Source organism: Mobula birostris, chromosome 3, assembly GCF_030028105.1.
Source record: "Mobula birostris isolate sMobBir1 chromosome 3, sMobBir1.hap1, whole genome shotgun sequence".
NCBI classification, from domain to species: Eukaryota; Metazoa; Chordata; class Chondrichthyes; order Myliobatiformes; family Myliobatidae; genus Mobula; species Mobula birostris.
This window is the reverse complement of record NC_092372.1, coordinates 220,135,474-220,148,642: the sequence shown is the minus strand read 5'-3', so window position 1 is coordinate 220,148,642 and position 13,169 is coordinate 220,135,474. Positions and strand designations below refer to the sequence as shown.

The window sequence follows — 13,169 nt, the reverse complement described above, 5'->3', positions numbered from 1 at the left end:
TAATTGTCACTTGGCCTTGAACTGGAGTCGTAGAACACCACAGCACAGAAACAGGCCTTTGGGCCATCTAGTTGGTGCTGAACGATTAATCTGCCTAGTCCCTTGACCTGCAGCTGGACCATAGCCTCCCATACCCTTCCTATCTAAATTTCTTTTAAATGTTGAAATCGAACCTGCATTCATCACTTCTGCTGGCAGCTCATTGCACATTCCCACCAGCCTCTGAGTGAAGTCTTCCCTCAGGTTCCCCTTAAACATTTCGTCTTTCACCCTTAACCCATGACTTCTACTTCTCGTCTCACCCAACCTCAGTCGAAAAAGCCTGTTTGCATTTATCCTATCTATACCCTTCATAATTTTGCATAGACATCTATTAAATCTCACCTCAATTTTCTACACTGTAGGAAAGTAAGTTTCCTAAATATGTCATTGACCTGCTCTGTTCCCACGTAGAAAATTCCTTGAAGGATAGATCCAATTAATCTCGCTTTCCTCAACTTCTGCAACTGTCTTTATTTTTTTCAAGCCTTTTGAAAATTATTATTAAAGATGTTGGAAGTCAGTTCGGGTGATGGGGTACAGAACGTTTACCTGGCATTCTAAAATAAACTGATGTAGTGGGGTTTTGACCCAAAACATTAAAAGTTCCTTCCCCACAGATGCTGCCTCTCCCACTAAGTTCCTCCAGCAGATTGTTTGTAACTCCAAATTTCAGTGTTTGCAGTCTTGTGTGTCTTTAAAAAAGAAGTTCCCTCATGAAACTTCTGCCTCTTTTACAATTTAAGTGTGTGTTTTCTGTTCACTGGTCCTTTTTTGTTTTTTTTTCTTATACACACCTCTTTAACCACTCAATTTTGAATATTAACATTCGTTCAATCTCCAGTTAGCTTCCTGAGTGCTAGAAGGACAATCCCAACTTCTCTGGTCTCTTCACATATTTGAAGACCCTTGGTTATGGTAGCATTCCTTTAAATCTTCATTCATTAAAGATTAGCTTTATTATGAATGTACATTGAAACATGCAGTGAAGTACATGGTTGACACCTAATCTGATTTCTGTAAGTTTAGGATAGCATTGTTCTGTTTTTATTTCCATATCCCTCAACAGAGAATCTATATGCTTTGTTAAAAGTCTTTTGGGTTTAATCTTTTATTTTGTTTATGTATATATAACAACAAATCATTCTATTTCATGGTCTATTATCGTTTCATTTTGCTCTGTTGAGGGATATGGGAAAAAAGCACAGAAATGCTATTCTTGCTTTGCAAATCATTCTATTTTGTGGTCTACTACAGTTTCATTTTGTTGTTGAGTACAAGGCCTTAAATCTTGTCACAGTGAATGATGACATTTTTGAACAAGGTTTATTTTTTTACTAACCTGGAACATTGACAACGAGTAGAGGTTTGAAGACAAGTGTCTTTTTGTTTCATTTTCTTTCATTCGGCTTTATTTGAATGTATTCTCTCTGCTTGAGATGAAGTGGAAGATGTATTTTCTGCTGACAATAGGAATTGAATATTCTTTTAGAAAGGAAACTGGGGTCTAACACTTCTTGAAAATATATCTATAGTTTTGTTCATTGGATGGTCTCTTCAATTGTCTTCAGTCCTACTGGAGTTGGGAGAAACAACACCTGGACGGTTTCTTGTATCTAGATAACAAAATAGTGAAAATATCTAAATAGCAAGAGGGAGAACTGAAACTGAAGATCTTTCACTAAACAGCAGTCAAATGGTGAACATTATAGCAGATACAAAGGGCATTGGCCTCATAATCTTCTTCTACCTGGATATGTCTGTTTTCTTAATAGTATGAAAACATTTGATGTAATGCCTAGTGTTACTTATGTGCCTGTGGTTCTTAGGTAATGGACGAGGAGGAGAATCTATTTATGGCGGATACTTCGAAGGTAGAGACATCTTTTTTTTTTTGAATTTCATTACAAAGCCCAAATTAATCTCTCAGTTTACTAAATAAGAGTCCCTCTAGCAATATGTGACTAGCGTTGCTTTTAACTCCCTCATCTGTTGCATGTAGCTAGTGCTTGAAATGTTGCATGCACAAATAGATGCATGAATTTGGGCTAATTGTTTCTTAGCGTGTTCACTATTATCTACAAAAAAAAGTGAATTAAAAGGTAAATTTTTTTATGCAGTAAGCTCGCAACTTGCAGCATGGAGGTTAGGCAATTTATTCATGAGAAAACCTATCATCCTGCCTAAAACTTTCAACATATTCTTTTATTTATAGAGAATGTGATCTTTTGCAAAATGAAAAGGTAAGAAAAAACAGCTAAGTAACACAATTAAAACACACTTCCTTGCACCCTCCCCAGCAAGTACCATTATTGGCAGTGAGTCGGTGGAATATATGGTCCAGTTTTCTTTATTGCTTGCAAACTTTAAACAAGACACAGACACACCTACCCAGACACGCACAAAGACACCCAGAGCATTTAGTGTTGTAGCTTTAGTACTGGTAATGTAAAACGACTTGAACTTTGTGTTCCTCCTTGACATATTACTTTAGTGTAAAGCTGTGGTAAGGCCTAAAACTAGGCTGCTACTCTGTTGTTGGTGCAGTTGGCAAATAGACTACAGTTCCTCTGTGGTGTCTGAAAGCTGACCAACTACTCCTTTCTTGAACAGATGAGAATTTTGTGCTCAAACATGACAGGGAGTTCCTGTTGTCAATGGCAAACAGAGGAAGAGATACCAATGGCTCACAGTTCTTCATGTGAGTATGACTCCTTGTTGTCTTACCTGTTCCATATAGTGAAGTGCCATTCATTAGAAAGATGATTATCCACAGACATCAATGCCTGTAGATGTTGAGCAGTTTGCATTTTTATTGCATCAAATCCTTTCATTTGGACAGAGTAAAGTTTTCCAGTTTTGCATTCCATTCATTTGCCATGGAGCTATAGAGCATCATAGCACAGAAACAGGCCCTTCAGCCCATCCGGTCCATGCTGAACCATTATTCTGGCTAGTCCCATGGAATATTAGAGTCATGGAGCATTAAGAACTTTCCTGCCTTTATCACTCTGCAGTTCTGCAAAACAGGGAGCTAGCAAGTAGTCTCCCTTTCCTTACTCACCCCACATCTTTAGGAATTATCCAGTTAACTATATTCTTCCCACCAGCTAGGCGTAACCATTTTTTGAGCGGTAAAAGGAGAAAATTCATGATGAGAGGATCCCCTATTTAACTACAACTGTGTATTTTTGTCCTGTCACAACTTGGAAGAGTAGGATTGTAACAATGGATCCTATAAGTTCTGTATACAAGAAAATAGCATTTATGTTGGTATTAAAACAGTGTGCTGCAAAGAATTTTAGGCATTTGTCTGATAAGCAAGCACAACAGCACAGGAAATTGCTGAAGAATTACTTACCATTACCCCTATTGGGATATAGGCTGCCAACAGTAGCTCACCAGGACAGTAGCTCTGTCCTGGGCCAGTCGTCCACATTGTCTCCAAGTGTAGCAGATTTTCTTGAAGTATCCTTCCTCTCTCAGGGATGAGGCCTTTGGAGCTTCTGTTGGCATTTCTGGAGCACTGGGTTTTAAAGGATGGGATTGCTAGTCCCATGTCATGCCCTCCTCCTCACAGCCAGGCTTACGATCGTCCGTGGCGGAGTTGCTGAAGAATTAACTATAGACTTATCACAGGCAATTCTCAAGGAATAAAAAAAAATACCCAGACCTTTTTCATTATTTTTGTCTCCCTTAACATTTCGTTTCCTTTTATTTATGTGATGTGCCTATGCAGTACCATGTCCCAGCACTTACAACTTCTCCAATGAGCTGTGACAATATGATCACTCCATTGAGTGAATGAGCACATTCAGTGAATGCACTCCAAGTATTCCTTAGGAAGATGCACTACCTGCTCTCCCACTATTCAGAAGCTTAAGTTTCTGAGAGGGGAGCCTGTTTGCTTATCTAATTATCCTTGGAATCAGGTTTATTATCATGAGGTAGTCTTCATGGGTTCATTGTCCATTCAAAAATTTGAAGGTGGAGAGGAAGGAGCTGTTCTTAAAATGTTGGGTGTCTGTCATCAGGCTGATGATAGTAATGAGAAGAGGGCATGTCCTGGGTGTCAGAAGTCCTTAATGATGGATGGCACCTTTTTGAGGCATCGCCTTTTGAAGATGTCCTCAGTGGTGGGGAAGGTACTGCCCATGAGATGGAGCTTGCTGAGTTTGCAACCCTGTACAGCTTTTTCCAGTGTTGTATGGTGGCCTCTCATACCAGACGGTGATACAACTAGTTAGAATGCTGTCCACAGAACAACTGTAAAAATTTTCTAGAGTCTGGTGACGTACCAGATCACTTCAAACTCACAATGAAATATAGCTGCTGGTAAGCCTTCTTCATAATTGCATCAATATGTTGGGTCCAGGATAGATTTTTCGGAGATGGTAACAGCCAGGAATTTAAAACAGTTCACCCTTTCCACTGCTGACCCCTCAGTGAGGACTGGTGTGTGTTCCCTTGTCTTCCCCTTCCTGAAGTCAACGATCAATCCTTTAATAAGCTACAGTTTCAGTCCCAATCCTGTACTTGGCTGCATGAGTTTCAGCTGCTTGTTTTTTGTTTTTTGCAGTATATTTTTGTCAGTCCTATCTGACTAAGATCAGCAACAAGCAATGATTAAATGCCTTTAATGTTGTAAAACATTAATGTTCTTCACAAGATGCCTATCATTGAAAGTCTGACAGTAGATGTTAAAGAAATAGAACTTAATGGAGCCTCTTAAGAAAAAAGAGGCTGGAGAGAATCTTTGAAAGTAAAGGTTTAGTGGTGATATGGCTACCACCGCTGAAACAATGGAAAGGTGGGTGAGGAACAATTTCTTAGAGATTCTGTAAATATTGGAAATCTTGAGCAATAAGCATACATAAAATGTTGGAGGGACTCAGCAAGTCAGACAGCATGGATGGAAGAGAATAAACAGTCACTGTTTGGGTCTAGGCTCTTCACCAGGAGTCATGAAGGGAGTTGGCCCAAAACGTTGACTGTTTATTCCCCTCTATAGAGGCTGTCTTCACTTGCTGAGTTCTTAGACAGTGGTACAACTGGGAAAGATTGCACAGGGGAGGAAATAAAAGAACTTGAACAAGGAGATAGCATTTTAAATGATGCAATTCCAGACCAGAACCAAAGGGATCTATGTACAGCTTTTTGATGCAGATAAATACAAGTTTGTTTCCAGTGGCAAGGCATTGCATGGAATGATGCTGGGCTCAATTTCATTTTGAGTTCTAAGCTTCCTATTCTAAGCTAATAGTTCCATGCCAGAAGTAGTTTGTTAATCTCAGAGGTTCACATTCACTTTTGTAAGCCATCCCTTGTTTTTCTTGTAATTCATCTAGAAATAACGTGTTTTAATAGGAATTAGCTAATTGTGTTTCTTGTGACTTTAGAGGATAAAATTCCAGTTTGTGATTTTTTTTTTTTTTTTTTTTTATAAGGAGCCCTGAGTGTCAGGCATAGTCAATCATTAAGTATATTCAAAACCGTGTTGCAAAAGTAGATCTGATAGGAAATCCGGGATGTGAGGGTGCAACAGGGAACTGAGTTAAGTTAACCTATTAAATCAAGTTGAGTTTATTGTCATGTTGCACAAGTACTATGGAAGGGTGCAATGAAAACTGTCTTGCAGCAGCATTTTAAGGACGTATCATCATGTAAGCAACATTCACAAGATCATAAGCGTAATTTTTTCAAGAGAGCACAATTGAAACAAAAGAAGTATTTTTAGTGCAGTGATCAGTGTTGGTAAACTGCAGTAATTGGGGTTTGGGCCAGTCATCCAACTCCAGCTTCTGATGTGTCCTTACAAAGCCAATATCCGCTTAGCAATATATTCGTTGAATAAGAAACACAGTATTGTGATCGCATTCTATCCATTCATGTAATTCTGTACGTCCAGCTTTGCTTTGAAAAGAGCTGATGGAGTAGAGCTAATTACAGGTAATTTCAGTTTAACTTCAGCATCCCAGCATTGTAGGTCATGGGTATTTATACACCAGCATGGGAATCCACTAGCTCAACCTATCCTGCATAGTTTTTATTTGGTGTGGTGATTAGCTGGATGCCTTACCATCGTGGTAGGCCCTTGCCAATAATGTGCCGATAATAATTAGAGTTAACTCATACAACAACCTATATGGAGATACTGACTTAATAGGTTTAAATTGGGAATTTTTAATTTCATTATCCTATGTTCTGTGCTTTTTATCAACCTCTTGGATTTGTATTTGTCACCTTTGTGCAATTGGACCCTCCGACTTACTGGTATTTCCCTTATTTTTATTGTTTGGAAATCTTGATGTATCTTGGGACTGACTTAATCTCCTCATGCTGTGTACATACATCTATTGATGCTTCTGGACACACCTTCAGTGATGTTCCTGGAATCATTGGGTGTTTCAGGTCTTTCAACATCATACAACCTCCTCCAGGTGACCCAGCCGGGGCTGATCAGACCCCAGCTTGTGTCCAGATGGCTAGCTACTTATTACTCCATGGCTTCCCTCTTTTGAGCCACAGCCATCTTGAGGCCCTCTTTGCCGCATCGCTGGTACTGTGGATGGCTCTCCTCTTCCTCTCTCCCTCGATGCCCAGATTGCTGAAGGCTCTAACTAAGGAACGGGCTACGAATCCCCTACAACCAACCTCCACTGAGAGACACCTCGCTCTCCATCCAGCCTGCTGACCGTTGCTGACCAGTGCCGCGTACTTGGAGAGCTTCCTTTCAAAGATGGAAATTAAGTTATTTTTCCTAAGTTTAGGTCAGTTTTACTGTGTGTGTCAGCTAAATCTAGACGTAATTAAGTTTTATCAACCAATGATTTGGAACTTGCAATGCATGTTCTAAAGGTCCTGTCAGGACATTTATATTGATAAATGATATCAATATGATGTTAGCTCCATTTATATATTGCTGTCCTAAGCACTGTCCCCTTCAATAGTTGCAACAAAGCAATTAATTTTTCAGAATTACTTAATAAATGATACTGCAAATGTTTCTGCTTCTATTAGAATTACAATGTATTATTTAATTACAATTAATCAAACTCTTAAAGTTTTGAATTGCTCACAAAATGAACAAGAAAATAGTTTATGTTCATTCTTTGAAGGGTGATTTTGAACACCTTAGCACTGCTGTTCTTCAGAAAACAGGGCCCTCTGAAATTAGCAAGAAAAGAACTCTGGTCCATCAAATTTACTATATGATCATGACTCCAGCCATTCATAAACTGCTTGGAGAGGGAAGAGGAGTGAAAAGGCATTGGGGTTATTAAGGGTGTAAATAACATTCTCAGGTGATGATGGCATGAACAAAATGTAATGTATCCTTCAATCGGACTTGAGGGATAATCTCATTTGTGGCCAGAACCTTGCACAAAGAAAAATGGTTATTTTGTTGGAAATACTTCAGCCTTGGATGTTACTGCAGGATTTGCTCAGGGAAAAGTACTCGGTCTGCCATTTTCATCTGCCGCATTAATGCTTTCCTTTCTCATAAGCTCAGAGTCAGGGATGCTCTCCCTTGATTGCTTGTCGTTCAATTCCATTTGCACCTCCTCAAACAATGCCTGCTTGCAGCATGGTCAAAGGTCATAATGCAAATGGCTCCTTTGACTCACCATATTTATATCAACTATCAAGTATATATCCTATTTACCGGCACTTGGTCTGTAACCTCCCATGCCCTGAGAACTCAACTAGTTTTTTAGATATTTAAATATGGCTCACTGTCTCCAGCAGTCACACACTGTATGTCTGATCATTTTCAGCCCTTACCTTGTCAGTGAGGCAAACCTGACTATGATATAAGTCGAAGGGCAATGCATCTACCTGCTGATTCCCAACTTCTCTATGGCCTAATTGCGTCCACCTGCAACATACTTTTTGTATAGGGCCTTGTGAGTTCTGTTGTTTACATTATTCCATTTCTTGTAGGAACATTGTCCTTTGGCCCCCACACTTCTAGCAACTGAAAACTCTGCAACTGTAAGGTGGTCTGTTGAGCAGACTAGGAAAAGGAATTGGTGTGGAATTAGGTAGAATTTATAAGCTCAAAGTCAAATGCCTTGTCATATGCACAAATGCCATGAAAAACTTGCAGCAGCATCACAGGCACGGCACCAAAACTGCTGTCAACTGGATTATACCAGCGTTTGTGTTCTTTAAACCTCCTCCCTCCCGTTAACATAATCTTTTGTATCTGTCTACAATGTGCACTACTTGAGATTCTTGTGAAATATACACATCACCTGAAAAGCTTGCTTTGCTGTGCCCCATTTGACATAGATATCCTCAGCAATTTGCAGTTTACCAGTGAAAATAATCATAAAAATGAGAAAAGATATTTTTTCTCCAGTGAGGTGAGTTTGATGCATGCCCACCATCTCCATTATCAGTGTTTGGCTCTATTCATTCTTTGTTGGGTTTGAGCAATATTGCTTTTAACATCTTTCTTGTTCAAATGAGATGAATGGCACCCCACTATACTTTATTTCACGTCTATTTTGCCTACGTAGGTTCTTTTGTCATATGCATTTGAACTCATTTACATTTTCCTTATTTTACTTGTTATAGAAATTATGTAAGCCCAGGTATTGATTAATTTTCATTAAGGCAAATAAATTTCATTTTTCAGATTTAAATAAAAACAGAAGCTAATCTCCAAGGGCTCTAAAATTTCCATATCCTGTTGCCTGTAGTCGATGGGATCTGCTTTGAGTTAATAATGGTAGAGATGTATTACTTTATAATGCCAGAGGCCTCAGTTCTACAAAGAAAAGAAATATTATCAAATTATTAGTGTGTATTATTTGAATCTATTAGTCAAATATTATCTTATGTGAGGGGAAAAATGAACTGCAGTTCTTTTGGGTTTTCAAAAAGGTATTGCAAGTAATTTGGTCTCAAGCAAGTGTATTCAGTTATGAAGTTACACAGCTTGTTTAGTTCTTGTTTTATCCCTGAATGAATTAGTATGGACTTATACTCTGGAAGATGCACACAACAAGCTGAACACCATTCGCAAATACTATCAAGATAGTTGATCAGCTTAAAAGAGTGAACTGTTAAAAGTTGTTTCTCTCTCCCCTCTCCCTCGCCCCCCCCCCAATACACTTGCCACAGACCAGAGTTCTGTATACTAGATTTAACCTGTCACGTTTATTGACCTGCCCAGAGATGTACAATCAGTGGGGGTTAGTTTATTGAAAAGGTACTGATAAGAATAAAGAATTAGAGGCATGGACTTGTACAGCAGGATTCTCCTGTATCTTACCTGCCAAGTATATCTCCCCTTTGTGCCCTCCCAATTCCCTTTCTGAGTGTTATCCTACATCCATTGTACTCCACAAAGGACTCGCTTGATCCTAACTGCCTATATGTGCACATATCTCCGGTCAGTCAGGGGTCCCTATTCCTTGCTCTTCGCTCTAACAGGAAAATGCTGACCCTGAAAATTCCCATCTAAATTTTTTTTAAACTCCCAGTTGTCGCATGTCTCCCTACATACTAACAACCTCTCCAGATCAACCTTAGCAAGTTCATGTTTAATGCCATCATAATTAGTCCTGCCCCAATTTTGTGCTTTATCTTATAGACCACTCCTGTCTTGTTCTATGACCATTTTAAAAGTAAAGGAATTATGGTCACTGTTCCCAAAGTGCTCCCCCATTGACACTTCAGTCACTTGCCCAGCCTCATTTCCTAAATGAAGGTAGAGTGTTGCCCTTGTCTACTACAGCCTGTTGCATGAAAAAGCTTTCTTGGACATAGCTTTCCATCTAGTTCTTTAGTACTACCAGTTCCCACGTTCTCTCACGTTCTTATTCTGGTTTCTTCCTCTTTCCCTTGCAGTCCTGATGAAGGGTCCTCAGCTGCTGCCTGAGCTGCTGAGTTCCTTTAGCATTTTGTGTGTGTTTCATTCCCAGTCAATGTTAGGGAATTTGCAGTGCCTATATAAAAAGAAGTATTCATCCCCCATGGAAGTTTTCATGTTTTATTGTTCTATAACATTGAATCACAGTGGATTTAACTTGACTTTTTTTGACACTGATCAACAGAAAAAGACAGCCTGACTTGCTGAGTTCCTCCAGCATTTTGTGTGTTGCTTGACAGCAACATTATAGGCATATTTGAGCCACCTGTCATGAGGCAACTCCTTTTTTCATTTAGATTCATGTGACATCAATAAAAGATGTTTGACCCATTGAATTTACAAAAGATTGTAGAATGTATGAGCAGAATTAGGCCATTTAGTCCATCAAGTCTGCTGAGCATTCCGTCATGATTTATTATCCCGCTCAACCCCATTCTCCTGCCTTTTCTTCATAACCTTTGATACCCTGACTAATCAAGAACCTATCAATATCTGATTTAAATATACCAATGACTTGGCCTCCACAGCCGTCTGTAGCAGTGAATTCCACAGACTTGCCAATCCCTGGCTAAAAATAATTCCACCTCATCTGTGGTCTAAATGGACGTCCCTGTATTCTGAGGCTGTGCCCTCTGGTCCTAGACGTCCCCACTATTGGAAACATCATCTCCACATCCAATATTCGATAGGTTTCAATGAGGTCCCATCTCTTCCCCCCCCCCCCGCCCCCTCCAATTCTTCTAAACTTCAGCGAGTACAGACCCAGAGCCATTAAATGCTCCTCACTTTAATTTCTGGGATCATTCTTGTGAACCTTCTCTGGACTTCTTCCAATGCCAGCAAATCCTTTCTTAGGTAAGGGACTCAAAACTGTTCACAATACTCCAAGTGAAGTCTGTCCGATGCCTTATAAAGCTTCAGCATTACATCTTTGCTTTTTCATTTCATCCCAGAACTTTGAGTTATACCTGCTATTCATGGTGGACAATTAGGTCAAGGCTCGACATTTGTTTTACAGCACATTTCCAAACCAGTTTAAAAGTTTGGATGGGTAAGAATCTATACAAGAGAGTGCAAAAGAATTTGAGAATTTGTTTACAAGTCTTGAACGAAATACAAGCTTTAATAAAGCTTCTAAAAATAAAACTTCAATAATGTAGAAAGATAATATATGTATAACATATAGCTGCTTTTCATTGCTGGTACACAATGAAATATTTGAATGCTCAGTTTGACTCTTGGATAGTCTAAGTAGATAGGTTGGAAGGATGGGCAAATAACTCAGGTAAGTGCAATCTGAAGCCTATCCAAACATTGAAAAGGATTAAAAGAGTGATACAGCAAAAAGTGTTGAAATGATAATGAATCCTAAAACAGATCTGTTAGAATTAGATTACAATGGAAGTACAGGTTAAGTACCCCTTATCCAAAAACATCCAAAATCCAAAATTTTTTTTGAGTGCTGACCTGACGTTACAAACAGAAAATTCCACAAGGCTCTGGGAAGGTTCCCAGGCAATGTGCAGGTCTCTACACCCCACAGATAGTTCTGAAAAGTGACCTTTGCATATGTTATAAACAGAAGTTAATTAAAGCTATAAAAACACATAAAGCAAAAATGGAGATCTCCATCATGCATTGAAAGAATGGATTCATCAATACTGGAGTGAACATATGCTGCTTAATGATATGCTGGTCATGAAACAACCAAAGATCTATCAGGACGAACTGAAAATTAATGGTAATAGTGAATTTTCAGCAGGCTTGTTGCTGAAATTTAAGAAAGGGCTCAGCATTAAATTTTTAAAGTGTCTGCTGATCACAAAGTAGAAGAGAAATTCAATGATAAGTTTGCAAAGATTGCCGCTGATAAAAATCTAACAACAGAACAAGTCTACAATTTTGATTGTTTTATACCTTACATGAAACCTTAAAAGTAAAATACAAATACTGTAAGCTCTGAATCAAAACAGTGCATCATAAGTGTAGACTGAGACCCTGCCATTATATTAATAGTATGTAATAATTTTTACTGCTAAGTACACATGTGTGATGACTAAGTGTAAGACAAGACTGCTTACCGATAGCACATAAATTCAGAGTTGGAAATGATGGTGATCCCAAGTTATCTCATTAGGTATTCCAAAATCCAAAACATTTCCAGCCTCGAACATTTTGGTTAACGGGTACTCAACCTGTATAAATTTTAAATAAGTGAAGGGAAACCATCATGGAAATGGTTCTAATCTCAGTAGCAGTTTGAGGCAGTAGGGTTACTGGTTAAGATTGGGCATGTTATTGTTGTAGCGTGGATTAAATTACCGGAAAGACAGAGTCACTGGTAGATACAAAGCAACTTCTTTACTCAACACAACAAGGTACAGCAGGCATCTTACGGACAGAGACGCTTTCCACAGAAAGGTCTGCTAGCTCAGTGTGGGCTCGATATTTATATGCTAAACACAAAGGCAATTGCTACTTAAGAAGTTATAGACAATACATAGACAATGCTTCCTATTGAAGCTACATACAAAATATCACACCATGCTTTCCTTCCGACGCCAACATGTTGGCATCCACAGCCTTTAGGAATGTAAGTTAAGTCTACGATCCATTTATTTGGCATTTCCCGTGCTAACATAGAAGACAATTAATATTGTATAGATAATACTGTCTTTGAAACTACAGCATCAGGTCAAAACTATGGTGCCAGAAGCATCTGGTATTCACACCTTTTTAGGAAACGCATCGTCAAATAGAAGTCTGGTGGCCAAAGTCACTTAAGTGTAAACATAATCATCTACCCAAAAAAATTCACTCTAACAGTTATAATAACAGTAGCTGTTTTATGTTGCACTTTCCAATAGTTCTGAAGCTGAATTTATTTAAGAAGCTAGTCACAATAACACTGAATAGCTGATTAATTACACCCTATCCTCGTTATATGCGGGGGATACGTTCCTCGAAGTGGACGCATAATGTGAATAATTATTTAAATGGAGAAAATAGGGATGTGTTCTTGAGGACTTCCTAAATATGTTTTATCTATAATTTATTCACATTTTCATACCAATACGACACAAAAGCAGTACCACAAGGCAACATCCGTATAATATTTCATCAATTTAAGGTAATATTCAATGTAATAAATTATAGAAAGTTAACATACTAGGGTGTACAGTACTCACCAACAGTGGCAGGTGTGTTCACTCCGGGAGATGAGTGGGTGTTGTGGTATCGGGCAGCT

At 38.8% G+C, this 13,169-nt stretch overlaps 1 protein-coding gene across 9 annotated transcripts in view; it reads left to right on the top strand.

The window, feature by feature from the left end:
- The window catches only part of nktr (natural killer cell triggering receptor), a 222,223-nt gene that overhangs the window by 134,623 nt on the left and 74,431 nt on the right, over positions 1-13,169 (top strand). For 8 of the 9 annotated variants that reach the window (XM_072254165.1, XM_072254169.1, XM_072254167.1 and 5 more), the window contains 2 exons: positions 1,869-1,913; positions 2,653-2,740. In XM_072254165.1, the coding sequence (XP_072110266.1) occupies positions 1,869-1,913; positions 2,653-2,740 (133 nt within the window). Of the gene's footprint in view, positions 1-1,868; positions 1,914-2,254; positions 2,283-2,652; positions 2,741-13,169 lie in introns of all 9 variants that reach the window. The other variant, XM_072254171.1, reaches the window with a different exon arrangement.